General features: G+C 54.4%; 2 protein-coding genes across 2 annotated transcripts; one reads left to right on the forward strand and one right to left on the reverse strand.

The window, feature by feature from the left end:
- The first annotated feature begins 220 nt into the window (after positions 1-220).
- On the forward strand, positions 221-15,638 carry CHAF1A (chromatin assembly factor 1 subunit A). Its single transcript, XM_054649910.2, has 15 exons — positions 221-413; positions 1,015-1,065; positions 1,253-2,037; positions 4,158-4,214; positions 5,995-6,236; positions 6,687-6,747; positions 7,140-7,208; positions 7,607-7,830; positions 7,965-8,133; positions 8,304-8,384; positions 8,461-8,550; positions 8,762-9,023; positions 10,632-11,077; positions 13,814-13,901; positions 15,153-15,638. Exons 2-15 carry the CDS (start codon positions 1,017-1,019, stop codon positions 15,230-15,232), a joined length of 2,703 nt encoding a protein of 900 aa, XP_054505885.1. The 5' UTR covers positions 221-413; positions 1,015-1,016; the 3' UTR covers positions 15,233-15,638.
- Positions 15,073-20,612, reverse strand: UBXN6 (UBX domain protein 6). Its single transcript, XM_077191522.1, has 12 exons — positions 20,390-20,612; positions 19,998-20,158; positions 19,718-19,779; positions 19,470-19,592; positions 19,160-19,257; positions 18,758-18,833; positions 18,588-18,672; positions 18,108-18,327; positions 17,887-18,017; positions 17,135-17,280; positions 16,517-16,622; positions 15,073-16,393 (listed from the first exon to the last, which is right to left on the reverse strand). Exons 1-12 carry the CDS (start codon positions 20,470-20,472, stop codon positions 16,263-16,265), a joined length of 1,422 nt encoding a protein of 473 aa, XP_077047637.1. The 5' UTR covers positions 20,473-20,612; the 3' UTR covers positions 15,073-16,262.
- Between the last annotated feature and the right edge of the window lie 744 nt (positions 20,613-21,356).

Here is a 21,356-nt window from a genome sequence, read left to right on the forward strand (position 1 = left end):
TCCGGACAGGCCGCTCCGGCCCGCCGCGGCATCGGTCCCGCCCGGTGAGCCGGTAGGCCTCGAGCCCAAACACAGGGACCCAGTGGCGCCCCGCCGGCCCTTTACAAAGGCACCCAATCAGCGCCTGCAGCGCGCCAGACCGACATCCCCCTCCGCCAATCAGCGGCGCTCCCGGCGGCGGCCAATCCAAAGGCGAGACGCAGCGGGGAGTGTGGCTGGGCGGATCACGTGGGGCGCGCTCGGCCAATCAGTGGCGCGGTACGCGGGGTCGCCCCGGCTCCCGCCAAGTACGAGCGGGACGGGCCGGGCGGGACCGGGCCCGGAGCGGCGGGGGCTGCGCGGGCCGGGCCGCCTCAGGGTCGGCCGCCGCCCCCCGGCACCGCCGCGAGCCGCGCCCGCCGCCGCCGCCACAGGTAGGACCGGGCTGGGGGTGCCGCGCGGCCGGGGCGCGAGGTGTTTCCGGCGGCGGTTGGGCCACGGGGTGCGCGGGGCCTGCCCGGGGTAACAAAGGAGGTGCCGGAGCTGCCGCCGCGCCCCGGGGCTGGGCGCGGGCCCGCCCTGCAGCCGCACTCGTGCAGTCACAGACCGGTTTGGGTGGGGAGCGATCTGAAAGCCCGTCCCGTCCCACCCGTGCCATGGGCAGGGACACCTCGCACTGTCCCCGGGTGCTGCAGCCGGGCCTGGGCACTGCCAGGGATCCAGGGGCAGCCAGAGCTGCTCTGGGCACCTGTACCAGGCCTGCCCGCCCTCACAGCCAGGAATTCCCTCCTCACATCTCCTTGGGTGCAGGCACAGGCTCCTGGGGATGTTCCTGCCCCAGGACAGTGTGAGGGGGACAGTGTGGCTGCCGGGACCCGCTGGGTCGGGGCTTCCTTTGGCTTGGGGGTGACACTGGGACCCCTTTGTCCTCCCTCAGCGGCCCTGAGAGCTGTTGGGCTCTGTCTCAGCCGTCCCGAGGAGGCAACAGCTCTCTGGGAGCTACCACAAGTGTTGATTTGTTGTTTTCTCCCGTAGCCATGGAGTGCAGAGACAAAGCTGCTGTTCCTCCACGGAAGCTCGTCCAAGGTAAGGGAGTGTCTCTCATCCAGTGCAGTTTTAACACATTAAGAACATCTCAGACCTGATTTTATGAAACACATTGCTTGGGGATGATTAAATAATCTCTAAGTGGCTCATCTCAATTCTCAATGCGCTCCAGAATGAATGAAAGCCTTTGGTGTTTCCTGTGCCTAACGTGGTGTTGTTGTTGCAGCTCGGCTGCCCTTCAAGCGCCTCAATCCTGTGCCAAAGGAGAATCTCGATGTCAGTTCAGAAGTCAAAAAAGTCAAGAGCTCCCCGAGTGCTTTTGCTGCCAGCAAGGATCCCTCCCTGGATGCCTCAGGTGCCTCCCTGGACAATGTGGAGAACGACTGCCAGCTGGGCTCCGACGGGAATTTGACTCCAAAACTCGTGAACGGGAAGGGTCCTTTGGACCATTTTATCCAGAAAACCCCAGGAGGTGACACCAGTGACCCTGGGGGTGTTCCTGACCCCTCCAGGGGCTCTGCCCGCGGACTCGGGGACGGCGCAGAGCGCGGGGCTGTGGATTCTACAGCTGCTGTGAGCAATGGCACCATAGGAAAGGAGCTGGGCTGCCTGAGCCCCTCGCAGAGCAGCCCAGCAGGTGACTCCGTGGGGACTGAGGGGCCCTGTGCAGCTGCAGCTGGGCCGGGGCAGGCTGCAGGAGCCGGGAGCCCCCCACGCTGCAGCCCCACGGCCTGCCAGGATGGGGCGGGCAGGAAGGGCGCTCAGGGAGAACTGAAGGATGTGCTCTTTGAGGGGAAGGTGCCCGTGGTGCTGCTGGAGGACATCATGACCCTGAAATGCCCCCAGGTGGCCTCTCTGGACGCGTCGGAGAGCGAGGCCCTGGAGTCGTCCCACGAGGGGGACTCGGGACTGACCAACTCCTCACTGAGCTCTGGGGGCTCCCCTGAGCTCCTGGCACAGAGCAAGGGCAGCAGCAGCAGCCCCCTGGCTGCCTCCACGCCTGCCAGGAAGGTTGGTCTGCTCTGCTTTGGGGTGCAGGTGCTGTGCTGGAGTGCTTGGGTGCCTGGGGTTCTGGGGAAGAGGGTGAGTGGGGCAGTGAGGAGTGTAGGAAAGGTGGTGGGGGTTAATTAATGAGTTGTTGGCCTTTGGGGGGGTCTCTAAATCCTGCAGCTCAAGGGTTTGATCCTCCCTGGTTCTGGCTGCTGCTGTATTTACGTTTCTTTAGTGAAATCCCCACTTGGGGCTTGGTGTTTTAGGAACAGCAGTTCTGTGTTTAGGTGGTTTTTCCCAAGCTGTGTTTTCATCCTCCCCAGAGCTGCTGGGATTCCTGTGAGGTTGTTCCCCCAGTACAGCCAGTGCAGATGCTTTTCCAGCTCTGAATCTCTGCAGCTGCCATGGAACAGCTCTGGCACAGGGTGCCCAGGGCAGCTCTCCTGCCTCATCCCTGGCAGTGCCCAAGGCTGGGTAGGGATTGGAGCAGCCTGGCACAGTGGAACGTGCCCCATGGCAAGGGTGGCACTGGATGGGCTCTAAGGTCCCTCCCAGCCCAAATCATTCTGGGATTCCATGAAAAAGCTCAGGATGAGGGGGTTTTTGGTCACCTGAGTTTCAGCCACCCCGATTTTTGGGGCAGTTTGGACAGAGAAGCTTCCAAGGGTGGCAGCACCTGCTCAGGTGGCTCAAACACCACGGGATGGTTCTCCCAGTCCTTTTGTTGTGTTTATCAAGTCAAGTGATCAATTAATTCCTCCTCTGTGAAAACTCCCAGCCTTCCCTCTCTAAAATAAACAGACACACTCAAGCAGGCATGAAGTATTTCCAGTGTAGCAGAAGAGCAGAAAGCACTCCTGGTGTAATCCAACACTGCCAGTGGGGCTGGATTTGCTCACGTGCTGCTCCCCAAAATGGGAGTTTGTAGCCCAAAGCTGGCAGCTGGGAGTCCTGGCAGCTTTGTTTTCCTGGAGGGAAATAGCTCTGAGGAGCTGAAACCCCCACTTGACAGAACTCCTGTTTTATATCAGATAAATATAGAAAATAAAGCAGTTGGGCTGTGTTAGCCTGTTAATCACAATTTAAATGGGATGCTGTGAATGGCAGCAGGAGGAGGAGGCATCCAGTAAATCAAGTCCCAGTGTGCTGAAATATTGACAAATTAGGCCTTTAACCAGTCTATGAACAATGGTCTTATGCATAAAACACCTTTTTCTTCCCCCCATAAATAAAAGATAAATGAGAAAGGTGCCCTGTTTGCAATTGAGGGTCAGTGAGCTGCTACTGGTGGAAGATCAAGTGGACTGTGAGGACAAGAAGAAAGTGTTAAAATGTGGGAAACAGTCCTTGTATTCATAAAGTTACAGCTAAATAGCACAGCAAGATAGGTGGATGCAAAAAAAAAACCCAAAAAAACCCAACCCAAAAGCAAACAAACAGAAGTTTAGCTGGAAGGAAGTGAGTTTGCCACGTTGAAATGTCCCCTGTGGTTCAGAGCAGCTCCCCTGGTGTGGTGTCCCCTTGCAAGGGATCCTGTAGGGCTGAGGGCACCAGAGGGGTTTGTTCAGGGGGACAGGAGCTGGATCCAGGCTGGGGTGGGAGTGGGGAGGTTGGGTGTCCCTTTGTGTGTCCTCATTCCCTGATTTGGGGACATTGGATGTCCCTTTGTGTGTCCTCATTCCCTGCTCTGGGGACATTGGATGTCCCTTTGTGTGTCCTCATTCCCTGATTTGGGGACATTGGATGTCCCTTTGTGTGTCCCCATTCCCTGCTCTGGGGACATTGGATGTCCCCTTGTGTGTCCTCATTCCCTGCTCTGGGGACATTGGATGTTCCCTTGTGTGTCCTCATTCCCTGCTCTGGGGACATTGGATGTCCCTTGTGTGTCCTCATCCCCTGCTCTGGGGACATTGGATGTTCCCTTGTGTGTCCTCATTCCCTGCTCTGGGGACATTGGATGTCCCTTTGTGTGTCCTCATTCCCTGATTTGGGGACATTGGATGTTCCCTTGGGTGTCCCCATTCCCTGCTCTGGGGGATTTGGGAGTGACTGGATGGGATCTGCAGGAACAACCCTGGTGCCACTCAGGCTGGAAAGGGAGGACCAGGATCTCCTCTAAAACTTGCATTTTGTAATTGCAGGTACCTCAGAAATTCCACAGAAGTTCAGCAGAGAAGGAGAAGCTGAGATTGCAAAGAGTAAGGCATTTCCCTGACACCCAGACCTCCCCTGAGGAGCCAGCAAAGGCTTTGCCTTTTATCTCAGCCCAGCTGGAACATCTCTTTTGCCATTTTTCCTCACCCTGAGGAGCATGGAAGAACCTTTCATGCAGGCAGTTCAAGTGTTTGGCTCTTTCCAAAGCTCCTGAATGGAGCCCTGGGTGCATTTGGGGCTCTTTGGGAAGAGATTGAAGCCCCAAGATTTAGGTTCTGTTTTTATTAATCCATGAGGCAAATGGGGCACTGTGTCTGTGACTTCCCAGAGGATGTCACCACTGGATGCCACCACTGGGAATGCTCAAGCTCCAGGTTCTGTTTGCTTGGCTGCAGCTCCTCAGCAAACTCTGCTCCCTCATTCTGCTGCCACTCCTGGAGGCTGAGGGGTCACTGCTGCAGGAATGGGGCTTTTTTGGGCTTGTTTTTGTCTGCACCTGGGAAGGTTTGTGCTCAGGAATTCTGTGTCTCTCAGTGGCTTGTTTATAAACTTGTGTGTTTTATGTAAGTTGTAGCTGCAGAGCTTTTCAGCTTTTCCCAGTGCCCCATATAGAATTCCAATCTGTTGTTTTCTTCCCTTCTTATAGCTGTGTTAAAAATAGCAGGGATGGGAGGGAGAGAGGAGAATGGAAGCTAAAAATGATGCTGGGAATGAACCAAAGCCACCAGTGAGCTGTCAGCTTCACACCAGCACCCTGCACATTCCATGACTCAGGCTGACAGTGTTGTTTCCTTGCCATTGGCACCATTTGGCTGTTGGTGGCTTTCTGCAGTTATTTGTGTTGTGACACTGCTCAAGGAAGCCTTGATGTTGACAAGGGAAGATGTGAAATCAATAAAAGAAAACTGAAAATACTCAGGGAGGAGTTGGAGTGTCTGGGCACAGGCAGATCCTCCTTTCCTGGTGACATCACCAGTGCCTGCAGCACAGAAAAGCTTTTTCTCTTTAATTTGACATCTTCCCCCTTTGTGTCAGCAGAGCCACGGTGGGAATTGCAGTTGTTTTGGGAGGAAACACCATAAAAGGCAACACTTTCAATAAAATCTGTTCCCAGAGTGCCCCTTGAACAATCTCAGGGCACTGGTGATGTCTGATGATGTAGAATGGAAGAAAACAAGGGATAAGCTCCACAGTCTGGGGTTTGGAGGCTGACTTTATTCCCTGAGATCATGGAATAGCCCAGCTCGGGGGGACCCACAAGGATCATCAAAGTGATTTCTGTGCTTGTGGAAACAATCAGAAAATCCTTGTGGGTTTGTGATGTCAAATCAGCTCTAATTCACTTGTGGAAGTGACACCACTGTAGCCCTGTGATGACACCAAAGCATGAAAAGCTTTGCTCAGGAGGAAATATTTTGGAAAGAATCTGAAATCTCCTATTAAATAAGGGAATCATTATGATTTTTTAATTCCCATCTAATTTTCCATAATGCCACAGTGGTAATGAAGATGACTCAATACAAAGCTTTCTTTGATGCTTAGAGAAATGAAAATACCTTTTTTAAGAATAATTAAAGCTTTCAGAGAGGCAGCCCAGGGAAGCTCAGCTGCCTGAGGCAGGGGGGCTGTGGATGTGCTCCCACCTGCACTCCTGGAGAGGAGCATGAGGGGCCCTCCCAGTCCAGGATATTTTTGTGATGCGGCAGGTCAAGCACTGGGTGGGTCCAGCTTCCTTTTTGAGCAAATAAATGCAAAAATGCTGATTTTCCCTGGGGCTTTGGGGAGCACAGAGCTGCAGTTCTGAGTGTCCCCTTTGTGCCCCAGGACCAGGAGCGTGCGGACAAGCTCCAGAAGCTGCAGGCAGAGAGGGAGGAGAAGGGGAGGCTGAAGGAAGAGGCAAAAGCTGCGAAGGAACGAGCCAAGGAGGAGGCAAAGAAGAGGAAAGAGGAAGAGAAAGAGTTGAAAGAGAGAGAAAGGAGGGAAAAGAAAGAAAAGGAAGAGAAGGAGAAAGCTGAGAAGCTGCGAGTGAAGGAGGAGAAGCGCAAGGAGAGGCAGGAGGCTCTGGAGTGAGTGCCTGGGCTCGTGCACATCCTGGGGGTGCCTGTGCTGATTTCCATGCCCACTTTCCCTGCCCTCCTGCTCCAGCAGCACAGGCCTGGGGTCAGGGGGTGGCTCTGAAATGCTTGAGGGACTCTGTGCCCCCATCCCAGCGGTGCCTCTGCTGCCCTGAGCAGGACCTGGCTCTCCTGTGCTGTTTGTGGAGGAAGTGACCTGGGACTTGGTAACCCCTGAAACTCCCTGGGACTGAGAGAAACTTGAGGCAGCCCATTAACCTGAAATGGGTCAATATTTGCTCTAGAAGGAATGAACAAAGTGTCCTCTGCTCTTAACCAAGTGGGGTTCTTGGCTGGGTTGACAGATGATCCTCGTGGTGGGGTCTGGGGTTTCCCACCTCTTCCTCAGTGCAAATAAACCCTTCCTGGAGGGTGACAGTTCACATGATCTTTGTTTTCAAGGGCAAAACTTGAGGAGAAGAGAAAGAAAGAAGAGGAGAAACGGTTAAAGGAGGAAGAAAAGGTAAAAATGTTTTTTCTGGCTTGTCTCTAAATTCTTTCTGGGGTGAAATGGTGCAGCAGGTTCCTTTGAGTGCAGCCTGTCCCCCTGACCTGCTGGGGCTGCTTCATGCAGATTTTACCTGTTACTTTCACACCTGTTGGTTCCTTTGCTTCTCCCCTCGTGGGTGTTTTCTGTGTGTGTTTCTGAATGGCCACAAGTGACCTCTCCCCTGGCAGTGACACTGGAGCCCTGCTTGTGCCAGGGAGGACAATCAGTGTTTCTGTTGAGTCACAGGAGCTGCTGACTGCCTGAACTTTGCTTTGTGCCTCATTTGAAGTTGAGTCATGCATGAGCTCACCTGGCATTCCAAAGCTTTGTCCCATCTCACGTTTGCATTTGGGTTCTCATTTCAGCGCATCAATGCACAGAAAGCAGAGATCACCAGGTTCTTCCAGAAACCAAAGACTCCACAAGCCCCCAAGGTGAGGGACTGCTGTGCCTCTGTGTGTGTGTGTTGGTCTCTCACAGTTGTTCCTAACAAAAATACCCTGATTTCCTTCTCAGCTGCCCCTTACAGCTTCTTAGGTGGTCAAAACATTGTTTTTTCTTAATTTCCTGGTCCCAAAAGTGCAAAGGATTTTAAGAAAAAGGCCAGAGCAGAGACTACAGAAGACATTTGTGGTTGGTTCAGTGAACCTCAGCTCTGTCTTCTGCATTGCCTGGAAGATCTGGAGTCTTGGACAGGAAGGGCTTAACCTAAATCTTCACTTAACCTAAATCTTCACCTCAGACAACACCTCAACAGCAGGTGTTTCTTGCACGTGTTGGTGCTGCAGCTTCTCAGTGTCCAAACCCTGACATTCCTCACTTGATGTTTCAGACCCTTGCTGGCTCCTGTGGGAAGTTTGCTCCTTTTGAAATTAAGGAGAACATGGTCTTAGCCCCCCTCAGCCGTGTTGCCCTGGATCCAGAGGACCTGGAGCAGCTGGATAAGCTCCTGCACGCCCAGAATGGTGAAGATTCTTTCTTGAAGGATCTAAAATGTCGTAAACCACGAAAAACTGGGCCCACTTTGGTCAGTGACAGCAGTGACAGTGTCAACAGGTCAGTCTGCACCTGGGGGCTTCTTTTGCTTCTGGTTTATGAAATGAACTGCAGAGAGGGATTGAGGATTGGAGAGGAGGGAAGAAGGCTGGAGCTGCTCTGTGGGGCTCAGCCACCTTCCCCTGTGTTCCCAGTGACGTGGTGGTGGTGGACAGCTGCCAGGCAGATGCTGTTCCTGAGAGGGAGAAGTTTGGCAGGATGAAGCTCCTGCAGTTCAGTGAGAATCACCGCCCTGCCTACTGGGGCACCTGGAACAAGAGAACCTCCCTGATCCGTGCCAGGAATCCATGGTCCAAGGACACTGTAAGCACCTCAGCCTGCTGCATCCTTTATGCTCTAAAAGTGAATGTGCTTGGCCAAGGCCTTCTGCTTCCCTGGCATTTCTGAGCCATTTTGTTCCCTTTGAAAGCCCAGCCTGGGTTTGGGGCTGTGCTCTCTCCAGTGATGGACAGAAATGTTGGCATTTCTTGCAGAAATTGCTGGACTATGAAGTAGACAGTGATGAAGAGTGGGAAGAGGAGGAGCCAGGGGAAAGTCTCTCCCATAGTGAAGAGGTGAGGATCCTGCATGCTGAATAAAACCAGGAACCACTTGCCCTTGGCAGTGTAACTTTAACCCATTTATTTGTAGGATGACGAAGAGGAGGGAGAGGATGAAGATGAGGACGATGGGTTTTTTGTACCCCATGGGTACCTATCTGAAGATGAAGGTGTGACAGAGGTAAGGGAGCTGGGTGTCCCTGGGTTTCCATCTCTGTTTGCAGTGAACTGTGCCCTGTCAATATTGGCAGGGGAGGAGAGCACGTGCTCTGTGCCTGCAGGGTTCAGGAGCCCTGTGTGCCTCAGGGAACACGAGGCAAAGCTGCCTTCAAAAAGCTCTTTTTTTTCTCCTGGTCTGGCTGTAACAAGCCTTTTGTCCCCTGTGGCTGCAGGAGTGTGACCCAGAGAACCAGAAGGTTCGTCAGAAACTGAAAGCAAAGGAGTGGGATGAGCTGATAGCCAAGGGGAAGAGGTTCCATGTCCTACAGCCTGTGAAGATTGGCTGTGTCTGGGACAGGGCAGCAAAGGACAACGGCACCAGCCCGGACCTGAAGGTGCTCCAGCAGTTCACAGCCTGTGTCCTGGATCCACCTGTGCCAGAGGAGGAGCAGCAGACACAGAAATGTAGCAAAAAAAGAGCAAAAGATCAGCAAAGTAAGACCTGAAGGGCTAAACAGTGCTTCCACAGTGTTGTGCTCTGCTTTGGAGGGAGCAGGGGGATTAGTGAGTGCTGCATTCAGAATGACCTGTTTCTGACAGGGCTGGAATCCAAGGAATCTCTGAGAGCTCTTGGAAAGGAGTTTTCTGGCAGTGCCTCTCCAAAAAGTCTTGCTCTGGGCAATCTAGGAACTAAAGCCAACCAGACTTGAGCAAGCTCAGATTTAGGATGGGCCTGAGCCTGTTTATTGTTTGGGGGAAATGGTTTGGTTTCTGTGTTTGGTTCCAGTCCTGAGCTTTTCCTGCACCTGATTAACACAGGACTGTGAATAACTCACAAAAGGCCAAGCAGGGGGTGGAGATTTCACTCCAGGCTGTTGTTATTATTGGGGGTGAGTTTTCTACATCAGATCTAGAAGCTGTTACAACCATGGACTCCCAGAGTGGATTGGGTTGGGTTGGGGGACACCTTAAAGACCACCCAGTTTCTGCCATGGGCAGGGGCACCTTCCCCTTGCTCCAAAGCCCATCAAACCTCACCTTGGAGCCTTCCAGGCATGGGCCACCCCCGGCTTCTCTGGGCAATCCATCTCTAAAACCAATCCTGCAGTGCCCATGCTGCTTTCTCTCCCACGTTGAACCCACCCTGTGCCACTTTTCCCCCTGCAGTCCTGGAGTGCCCATGCTGCTTTCTCTCCCACCTTGAACCCATTCTGTGCCACTTTCTCCCCTGCAGTCCTGGAGTGCCCATGCTGATTTCCATCCCCCTGATTTCCCAGCCTTTAACCCATTCTGTGCCACTTTCTCCCCTGCAATCCTGGGCCAGTTCTAGAGTGCCCATGCTGATTTCTATCCCCGTGGTTTCCCAGCCTTTAACCCATTCTGTGCCACTTTTCCTCTGCAGTCCTGGAGTGCCCGTGCTGATTTCTATCCCTGGAGTTTCCTAACTTTTAACCCATTCTGTGCCACTTTTCCCCTGCAGTGCTGGGCCAGCTCTGGAGTACCTGTGCTGAATTCATTCCCAACCTTTAACCCATTCTGTGCCACTTTTCCCCTGCAGTCCTGGAGTACCTGTGCTGAATTCTTTCCCAACCTTTAACCCATTCTGTGCCCCTTTCCCCCACAATCCTGGGCCAGCTCTGGAGTACCTGAGCTGATTTCTTTCGCACCTTTAACCCATTGTGTGCCCCTTTCCCCCGCAGTCCTGGAGTACCTGTGCTGATTTCTTTCCCACCTTTAACCCATTCTGTGCCCCTTTTCCCCCGCAGTCCTGGAGTACCTGTGCTGATTTCTTTCCCACCTTTAACCCATTCTGTGCCCCTTTCCCCCGTAGTCCTGGAGTACCTGAGCTGATTTCTTTCCCACCTTTAACCCATTCTGTGCCCCTTTCCCCCGCAGTCCTGGAGTACCTGTGCTGAATTCTTTCCCACCTTTAACCCATTCTGTGCCACCTTTCCCCCACAGTCCTGGCCCAGCTCTGGAGTACCTGTGCTGAATTCATTCCCACCTTTAACCCATTCTGTGCCCCTTTTCCCCCACAGTCCTGGAGTACCTGTGCTGATTTTTTCCCACCTTTAACCCATTCTGTGCCCCTTTCCCCCGCAGTCCTGGCCCAGCTGCTGCCGCTGCTGCACGGGAACGTGCACGGGAGCAGGGTGATCATCCAGGAGTTCCAGGAGTGCTGCCGCCAGGGACGCTTCAGCCACGGCTCCAGGAGCCCCCCAGAGCCCGCGGGCGGCGAGGACAGCGGGGTGCCCTCCAAGGCCAGGCTCAAGAGGATCATCTCAGAGAGCTCAGTGTACGAGAAGAGGCCCGAGTTCAGGATGTGCTGGTACGTGCACGCCGAGGTGCTGCGCAGCTTCGGCCAGGAGCAGCTGCCCGTGCCCTGCCAGTGGAGCTACGTCACCCAGGTGCCCTGCACGGGCAAGGAGGAGGGGGCCAGCGTGCCAGGAGTGGCTGTGCCCCAGCTCACCCCCCTGGCAGCCAAGAGGAAGGCTGTGGGAAGCATGTCCATCACCAAGTTCATGAAGAGGCCTCGGGGTGCTGAGCAGGTGAGTTCCTTGTGGCCCAGGATGAGGGCTGGGGGTGTTTGTACCCCCCAGGTCAGCCTGTTAGCTCTAGCCACTGTCCTGCACGCCAGAAGACCCTTTTTATGGGGAAAGGAGTGAAATGATGGGACTAAAGAGATGGGTTTCTTTTGTGTGTCTGCAGCTTGGACTCTCTGTTCCATTTGAAACGTTGCTCTCCTGCTGTTCTTCCATTCTCTGCTATTTGGCAGCGATTGCATCCAAGCTGTGAATAGTTTGAGAGTCTGCTTGGCCCTGGTTTTACAGCTGTGTGTAATTTGTGTGCAGGTTTTATGTGTGCCTCTGGCTGCCAGATGTACAGCCCGAGCTGATGACTTACAGCAGTTGCATGTGAACGGATTAAATGTGGTTCCCAAGTGCTGCAACTCAGCCCAGAGCAGTCTGTAAAGGCTCCAGCTCATCCTGACACACATAAAGCTGAATTTCAAGAGCTGGTTTAAAATCATAATAATTCATAGGGACAAAATGAGATGGAATTGCAGTGGTTGCTGCCTGGGAGCTGTGTTGTGGTTTTCCTGTTGTTGCTTCTGCTTTTCAGGGCAACCACAGGTAGTGCTGGAGCCTAATCATGACTGAAAAATGGGATCATGGAATTCCAGAATGCTTTGGCTTGGAAGGGACCTTCAATCCCACCCAGTGCCACCCCTGCCATGGCAGGGACACCTCCCACCATCCCAGGGGGCTCCAGCCTGGCCTTGGGCACTGCCAGGGATCCAGAATCCCATCCCAGCCCCTCCCCACCATCACAGGAAGGAATTCCTTCCCAACATCCATCCAGCCCTGCCACCTGACAGTGGGAGCCATTCCCTGTGTCCTGATCCTTCCATCCCTTGCCCAAATTCTCTCTCTGCGTTTCCTCTTGGCCCCTTCAGGCCCTGGAGGAGCCACGAAGCTTGGGAGGAGCTGAGTCCCCACAAAGCCTGGGATGCTCTGTGGAGGCTTTAGATGCTGGAACTTGGGGTTATCAACCTTTGGCTTCCAATCCCCCAGGCAGGGCAGGGTTTGAAGTCCCTGCCAGTGGATTTATTCCTCCCTCCCTGTGCACCAGCTTAGGAAAGAGCCCCAGAATGGTTTGGGTTGGGAGGGACCTTAAAGCTGATCTCGTTCCACCCCCCTCCCATGGACCACAGATGAGGCTTTTGATGCTTTTTATGCTTTGCCTTCCCAATTTATTCTTGGCTTTTTTGGCTTTTCTACTGAAAAAGCTCAGCATTCAGGTATTGATAGAGATCAGAGACTTGTGAGAAGCTGTTCAGCCCCCAAACTCCATCTGCTTGGGTTTTTTCTTGTACACTAAATAAAGGCAGAGATAAAAGTCTCTGCTTGGCACCCACTGGAAATTCAGCTTATAAGGGAGCAGAAATAGCAAAACAAAGGCTTTTAGGAGAATTACATCACCAGCCTGAATGCTTCAAAGCTTCTCAGAGCTGTGCTGGGGAGGTGCAGCTCCGAGCAGAGGTGTCACAGCCCCAGAAGCTTTTCATTCCTGATGTCTCAATCAGCCCTGCTCAGGTGTGAAGATCCCACCCCACCTGTGGAGCCAGGCTGGGCTGTGGAGAGAGCCTGGAGCTGCCAGATTCCCACTCTGGCACGTGTTTCTCTGCTGGGAAGCTCACACCAGGGCTTGTGTGAGTCAAGGTGCTCTTACATAAGCTGTGGAGAGAAAAATGTGGTGCTGAAGTGGGCAGTACCTGCCCACGTGTAGGAGGGATTTAATTTGAGAACTGGGACTTTTATTGAAAGATGGAAATTGAAAATTTTCTTGGCTTGGAAGAGTTTTTAGGGGATGGGGATCAGGATTTTCATTCCAGTTCTATCTGAAGGAGAAAAAACAAAAAACAACCCAACTCAACAGAACCTCACAGCTGGGCAGCTTTGGTTTGTGTCACTCCTTGGGTTCTGTGTTCTCCATTCAAAATGGGGAATTTGGGCTTTTCCCAAGGCAGCAAGGGAAGAACTGGGCACCACTCCCTGAATAAAAGCTGATTGGCAAAGAGGAGGAGGAGTCAGGAGAGAACAAGGCCCAGACTTGACCAGCAGCAGTAATTCTCCATCTTCAGAAGGGAGAGGACCTCCAAAGGGGCTCAGCCTGGAGCCAAGGAGGCTCAGGGGGGCCCATGTGGCTCTGCACAGCTCCTGGCAGGAGGGGACAGCCAGGGGACAACAGGACAAGAGGGAACAGCCTCAAGCTGTGCCAGGGGGGTTTGGGTGGGATATTGGGAAAATTCCTTCATGGAAAGGGTTGTAAAGCCCTGGCACAGCCCTGGAGGGATTTAAACTCCATGGGGATGTGGCACTTGGGGACAGGGCCAGTGCTGGCCTTGGCAGTGCTGGGGAGCAGTTGGACTCGCTGACCTTTATGAGTCTGTGATTCTATGAGAATAATAAACAGAGGGGGGAGAGATTTCCCTTCCAAAAATGCAGCAGGAGTCAGATTCCCATGGAGCCTGAGCTGCCTGTGCTGCGGGGGCTGCTCTGCACGTTGTGTAACAGGGGAGGATCCTGGAGCAGAGCTTGGCCTCTTTCCCACTGTGTGTGCCCTGCACAGGAGCCCTTTGTCACAGGTCCCAGCTCGTGGAGCTGGCAATTGCAGATTTCCTTGCCTCCAGATGTGCCCACCTGCCCAGAGGGTGCCCAGCACTGCCTGTGCCAGCTCTGGCACCTCCTGGCTCACAGCTGGGACCTGCTCTTCCCCTGCAGGCTGCAGAGATGGATGGATTTCAGGCAGACACTGAGGAAGATGAGGAAGATGATGACTGCATGATTGTGGATGTACAGCCAGGAAAAGGTGGGAAGGGAGACCAAGGGAGCAGCACCTGTGTGAGCTAAACTTGGGCTTTTCTGCCCTTTTCACCACTCCTTGAGCTTTTCTCTCTATAGAGATCTTATTCCAGATACTGCTGCTTTTTATCCTTTTTTGAAAAGATGCTTCTTTGCTATTTATGGCCTTCCCTAAGCTGCTCTTGCCTTTGCTGCCCTCCTCCTCCCCTTTTGCCTCAGTGGCACAAAGCCCCTGTGAGCAGCCCTTGGCTGCCAGGGTCACCTGCCTGTTCCTGGGGGCACAGGTGAGCACTGGGGCAGTGCCAGCACATCCACGGGCACGTTCTGGCAAATATTGCTGCCCTCTGGGGATGCAGAGCCTGGCAGGGGCTGGGTTATCACCCCTCTGGTGCCTCCTCAGGAGGTGCAAATTGTCTGATGAAGTCACATCAGGGAGCAGCCTGGCTGCTGCTCTGCTCCACAATCCGAGCACTTGCTTGTGTTTGTGTCCGTTATCCCTTGGAAAATGGCTTCAAAGCCCCTCTGCTGCAGCCTCTCCTTTCAGGCCACGCTGGGATGAGGCTGTGGAGCAGCTCCTTTCATCTCCAGGAGCTTTTGGACGTGATCACACAGATCAATGAGCTGACTCCAAGCACGTGCTGTGCTTTCCAAAGCTCTGGGCTCTTTCTTGCTGCTCACAATGGAGCTCTCCCAGCCTGCTCTGAGGGAAGTGGTTTGTGTTGGGCAGCTCCTCTGACAGATAAGGACTCGTGCACAGAAATTCTGGAGTGTTTGACCCATTCCAGGCATTATCTGGGCTCTCCTTCCTCTCTGAGCTCCTCTCACCTCCCCAAAACAGACATTGGGACTGCTTGACAAGGAGCCTGGCTTTAATCTTAAGCTGCTTTTGCTTATTACCAGGCTCTGAGATGAAAACCTCGCCTCAGGTTCGTCCCCTCTTGTTCTGAGGATGCCACTGAGCAGCTTCCCTCCCTCAGGCTCTGCTGACATGCAAGCAGCTCGATTTGTTTGGCTCTGCCTGACTCTAAAGCACTGAAAAGATTATGAAAATCCTTTTTATGGTTGAAGTGATTTTTTTATTCTGGATTGGTGATATTGAATACGAAGCCAGTATTAAAACCAGTTTTTAAATAGTGTTGAAAAGGAGACTCACAACAGATGCAGGAAGCTAAGACAGATAAAACATAAAGTAGTCAAATTTTACTGGATTAATGAGGATATTCATAAAAACAAACCAAACACATTCTCTCCTTTGCAGGTTCCACAGCTTCAGAATCCAGTGGCACAAGAGCTGCTCACCAGGACAGCAGCATGGTCAGCCCATCTAATACAATTTGAGACTTAAATGCTACTAACTCCTGTATGTATGTAGAATGAGTTAGAAAGTTTTAAACCTTGTGTATCTTTGACCAAGATACTTGAAAGTATTCCACATTTCTTGTAAAGAGAAGACAGCACTTTGTTCTGCTTCAGACCAGATGGAAGCTTAAATTTTTAGCTTTAGCTTTTTAGCTTCTTTTTTTTTTTTTTTAAATACTGCATATTAATCTGTCCTTAATAAAGCATTATTGAAATTTTGATACTTCTTTGTAATGGAAGGTATCTAAGTTATCTCTAAAAGTAGCTTGAGGGATTTTGGAATAAGCTTATTGTGATGCCACTGGGGAATGACTGTTCATAATGTTGTACAGCGTGGCCTTGGGTATAAATGATGTACAATTATATATGAATTTATGCTCTTGTACCATCCTGTTTGTGGTCTTACTTGCTCCAGAGAACAGCAGCAGGGCTTTACCTTTGGAAGAGGAAAAATGCTTTGTTTCTCTTATTTTAGGACAGGCTGGACAGGTCAGGGCTAGATTCTCAGTCTCTTGTCTACATCAGAGCTGGGCTCTGTCTCACAGAAAAACTCTGAGGTATTGAAGGACTGAGCTGGCATCAAACTTGGGGACACACAGGACAAACTTGCTGGGGCTTTCAGCTTTATACAACTGGTGAGTTATCAATTACTTCTTTAAAGGATTGTCTGTAATTTCAGGTTTGTTATCTCCCCCTGGGCAGCAGCAGTAGCTGTTCCCTGCTGTCACTCTGAAGGGACAAGGGGGTGATGCTGCCCCAGTAACACCAGTGCCAGCCCCAGCACAGACTGGTTTGGCATCTCAAACCTACAACAACAACAACGCAACTCAAGCAACTGGGATCAGAACTGAGTCTTTAAATAATTCCATTTAATCAGACTAAGTGTAACTTTATCCAAATAGCTTCTCTCCAGTAGGAGTTACAGTGCACACAGAAGCAGAACGGGAAGCTGAGCTCTGAACCCAGCCCCCTCCCCAGGCTCAGGCTGGTAATCCAGCTTTACCAGCCCCTAATCCCTGCTCCACCACTGCCTTGGGAACACCTCGGGCAGTCCCTGCTCCAGTTCGGTGTTGGAAGCCCCAGGGAGGAGCCACTGGCGAGGCCACCTGTGAGTCTGGAGCTGGGAGGGGACAGCGGGGCCCAGCCCCTGCGCGGAGCTGAACCAAAGCCACCTCCAGCAGTCTCGGCAAAAGGAGGGACGAGTCCAAAGCCAGCAGCACTGGAGGCTCTGCCCTTTATTTCAGGACAGGGGCTGGGCCCTGGCCAGCAGCTCGGGCCTGAGGGGGCTGCGCTGCTCCTCCGCCGCCGCCGCCTCCACGTCCGCCATGACCGCGGCGTCCCAGGCCAGGCTCAGCAGGGCCGAGGGCACCTGGGCAGGACAGCAGCACTGAGCACAGCCAGGGAAGGGTGTGGGGAGGCCTGACTGCCATCCAGTGCCACCCCTGCCTGGGCCAGGGACACCTCCCACTGCCCCAGCTGGCTGCATCCCGGCCTCGGGCACTCCCACGGCTGCTGTGGAACACCCTGCGAGCGTTCACAGAGCTGCGACTGCTCAGACTGAGAAGGACAAGGCTGGATTCTGCAAGCAGCTCCTTTTAGGGGATGTTACTGTGGGCTTTCTGTTCATACCCTCCCTCACCATCGCTGCCTTCCCTCTTTCCCAGCCCCTGAGAGCTCTGTGCTCCAGGAGGACCCTGCATTTCCCTCCACACCTCCAAGCCCCCAAGCAGTTACTGCTTGGTTTGTGCTTAAAATGAGAGGGACAGAGCACAGCTTGGGGCTCTGAAAGAACACAAACTTCTCCCCCACCTCTGAGCAGCAGAAGTCTCTGACAGCCTCAAGATGCTCCGGAAGGTACCAACAGTAATATTTTTCACTCACCAACCCACATTCATTGAAGGCCAAGTTCTCATCTGTCAGTTTGAGACCTCCAGGTCCCAGGAGCTCAAAGGGCAGCCAGTCATCTCTGAGTGCTTCTCTCACAAAGTTGTAGAGCACAGACACTGATTCTCGGGCATAAAAAGTCCCTGCCATGAGAAAACAAGGTGAGACAGTCTGGCATTTACCAAAATCTAACCTTTTGTGGTCGGTTCTGTGGGGCTTCACCTACTGATGCTGACTTGATCAACGACTTCCCTGCCACACAGCCAGCCTGATTTAACTGAAAACTTTAAAAGCAGAATCCCCAAAGAAAAATAGTCAATTGTTGGGAGCCCCTGCCAGCCTGTAACAAAGAGCTGGGGAAGCCTGAAATGATTTCCAGAGTTCTACAGGAAAATTTGAAGAGGATTTATGCTGTTGTACAATCTGACATCACACAGGCAGCCTCACGCTGGCTGCTGTCACACACTGATCTAATGAGTCCAGCTTGTTTCCAGAGGCCTGGGAAGAGCAGACTTTAATTAATGATGCCTTGAGATTATTCCCTCTCTGTCCAATCCTGGCTTAAAACCCCAACCCTGAGCAGGGGGAGAGGGTTTGGAGATGGGAAGAGTTCATGGAGAAATGTTACCCTTGCTGTGGTTTTGGAGTGGTTTATCCCACCAGCTGAACTCAGCACCTCCTCCTTACACTCCAAGGACCCTCAGCAGCTTCTGGAGGTGCCCAAAGGAAAGGTGAGGGGTCCCCCTTACCCTGGAGGATGTATCCATCGGGGAAGCGCACCCTCAGCAGCGTGTAGTTGTACTTCCTCATCTCCCTCTGCTCGTCCTTCTCGCGCATGGCTCTGGTCCTCAGCATCGACGCCTTCTCCACCGCCTCTGTCCTGCGGGGACAGACCCTTGTAGGCCCTGAGGAGAGCCACCAGCTGCTGGCTTGGCTGCTGTCCCCTGGCCCTGCTGCTGCAGCCCCTCACCGGAGCCTCTGCTCCCTGCGCAGCTCCTCTGCAGTGAGGCTGAAGAAGTCGTGGGGCAGCTCGAAGTGCGCGGCCGCGGGCGAGGGCTGGAACACGGCGAGCTGCCGGTGCAGCTGCGCCCGCACGGGCTCCGAGCTCAGCAGCTGCTCCTTGTGCTCCTTCAGATCTTCCAGCCTGCTCAGCACCTCCTCCTTCAGCACGTAGAACTCCTCCGTGGTCTCTGCAAACGCAAAGATGGCGTCAGGCTCTTGGTCTTTAGAGCAGTGACATGGGGACAAGGAAATGTCATATGGGGACAAGGAAATGTCATACTGGGACAAGGAAATGTCATACGGGGACAAGGAACGTGCAGGCTCAGAGGGTGTTTTTGTTCCAGCCTTGGAGGAATGACCTCTGTGGAGCTGTCAGCAACCAGAGCTGCCCCCAGCATCCCAGCACCCCACAAAGCCCTGACTCCACGTTAACACCATGAGTTCTTGCCTTGTCCTGGAACAGGAAGTGTTTTTGTCTCAAACCCAACAGCCTGGAAAAATTTGTGTGTCCCTTCCAAGCAGCTTATCCTTTCCTGGAAAAAAAAGGACAGAATTTAGATGGAGTTTGCTCCAAGCAAGGGCTTTCCAAGGCTGAGCAGCTGTGGAGCCTGAGCTCACCTGAAACACCTTGTTCTGCAGTTTGATTTTCCGGTATTTCTCCTCTTCTGGATGGAGATAGATGTTATCCAGGTACCTGCAGGAAGAGGAATGCACTGCCTGGGTCAAAGCAGGACACTCCAAGGTCAGAGAGAAAACAGAGACCTCACAGAGAAAAAAAGCTGAGAAACCCAGGAAAAAAAAATATACATCAATGTTTTGTTCATCAAACTGAACAACCAGCAGCTCCCAAACCTCTTGGATTAGTGGGACCAACTCCTCCAGGATGCTGACATCAGGTCAACTGACAAACTGGGTGGTTCAAGAGTTCCATTTTCTTCCGAAAAAAAGTCTTGGCTAGAAGCTGAGCAAGAAAACCCAGCAGGGAAGGGATGAGCTGCCCGTGCCCCCAGTGACACTCACTTGGCCATGGTCTCCACGCACAGCCGGACCTTCTCCCGGTCCTTGTTGAAGGTGTGGATCTCCATGATGGAAGCAGCCACCGGGTCCACAGAGAAATACTGGGGGAGAGGGAGAGAAGCTGCTCAGGGAGGAGCTGACCCCAGCTCATCTCAATTGTTCCCCATTTGCTGGGCTAGAGATGATTGAACAGGTAAAGTGAAATTGTCCTGGGGGAGATTTTACACCAAGGAGGTGGAGGGTTGGTGAGGTCACTGCTGGCACAAAAGGAGTTTGAAGAGGGAAGGTGAGGAGTTTGAAGGGAAGCACTCACTGCCTGAATGGCTTCTCGGAGCTGCTTTTCCTTCTGGTCTTTCCTCACAACAGTACCAGTCAAGGGGCAGATGAAATAAACCCCTGAGACAGAGGGAGCAGCTGCCCCTTCCTCCTCTTGCTCCTGAAGGAGATAAAACCAAACTGAGCACGGGGAGGTTTTGGGGAGAGCTCTGTTTACAAATATCCTCAGGATAAGGAGAGCAGCCCCAAGGGGTGCTGAGCAGGGCATGGCAGCACCTCCCTCACCTTTTCCTCCATGGAGAGCCGCTTCTCGCTGGCAGCTGCCTCGGCCATTAGCTCTTTCCTCACTACAACACACAAACCCGGGTTGGAGTGGAGGCTCAGCACATTCCAGAGCCTTCTGGACAGCTCAGCGCTGCCCTGGGAAGCAAACACCTGCCCAGGTGTGGCGTCCCAGCCCAGGGCTGCACATGACCCCATTTCCAGGACAGCTGCCCCAAAACAGGCTGGCCAGAGAGCCGTCCCCGGGCGCTTTTCCAGCCGTGATTCCCCCGGCCGCTCCTACCCTGGTTCCTGATGGCCTCCTGGGATGCGGACGGAGCCTTTCCTCCCTTGGGCTTCACCTCTAGCCGGGCCAGCGCCGCGGCCGCCGCTCTCTGCGCCTCATCCGTCGGGGCCTGCCGGGGCTTCGGGGCCACCTCGGCTTTCGGCTTCTCCTTGGGGGCCCTGGCACGGAGGACACGGCTCGGGGACCGCCCGTGCGCGCCCACCCGCCGGTGACAGCGCGGGGACGCGGGAAGGGGCGCTCGGGCCCGGCGCTGTCACCGCTGCCGGCCCCGTGTCCCCCTCGTGCCCCGGGCAGGTACCGGGCCCGGGGCGGGGGGTACCGGCCGCCGAGGGTGCCCGGGGGTGGCGTTACCCGTGGTGACGTTACCGGAGGGTCCCCCCAGCCCGTACCGGGATGGCTCCGAGAGCTTCTGCCCGGGCCCCGCCGTCTTGAACTTCAGGTCGGCCTTGATCTCCTGGAAGAACTTGCGCATGGCGGTGCCGGGCTGGGACCGGGCCGGGACGGGAACGCCGGGACGGGAGCGGCACCGGGACGGGAGCAGCACCGGGACGGGAGCGGGGCTGCCGCGCCCCCCCCGCGCTTCCGGCCCGCCCGCGCCGTCACCGGAACGGGGCGGGACCGGCCCCGCTCGGGCGGCGGGGATGGGGCGGCAGGGGGGCGAGGGATACCGGCACCGGCATCACCGGGGGCTGCGGCACCCGCGGAGCCGTGAGCGGGACCCGCGGACCCCGGAGCAGGACCCACGGACCCCAGAACGGGACCCACGGACCCATGAGCGGGACTCCCGGACCCCAGAACGGGACCTACGGACCACAGATCGGGACTCCCGGACCCCAGAACGGGACCTACGGACCCATGAGCGGGACTCATGGACCCCGGAGCGGGACCCACGGACCCATGAGCGGGACTCACCGATCCCGGAGCGGGACCCACGGACCTCCACAGAGCCCCGGTTGCATCCCTGGAGCCCCGGCGGCACCCACGGAGCCTCACGGAGCCCAGAGCGCCCCAGACCCCCCCAAAGCTGCACCCGCAGCCCCACGGAACAGCCTCGGCTCGCGGTACCCCGGGAGCAGCCCGGTACCGTGAGCAAAGCAGGCTGAACGGAGCCCTGGGCAGCTCCGGAGCTGGGACACAGCCGGGGCTGCGGCGTCTAAAGCTCACGGACACGGAGCCTCGTGTCTCCCGTCTCTGGCAGATCGGCCGAGGGCTCCAAACCTGAGGATGCACACAGTAAACATCCCCGCGTGTGCTGCGGGTTCACGGGGTTATTTCCACGGTACAGCTCCTGCTCCCCTCCTCTGGGACACGGGACACTCGCAGCCGAGAAAGGGGCTGCGGCTCTCGGCATCGGGC

Source organism: Agelaius phoeniceus, chromosome 29 (genome assembly GCF_051311805.1).
Source record: "Agelaius phoeniceus isolate bAgePho1 chromosome 29, bAgePho1.hap1, whole genome shotgun sequence".
In the NCBI taxonomy this organism is placed as follows: Eukaryota; Metazoa; Chordata; class Aves; order Passeriformes; family Icteridae; genus Agelaius; species Agelaius phoeniceus.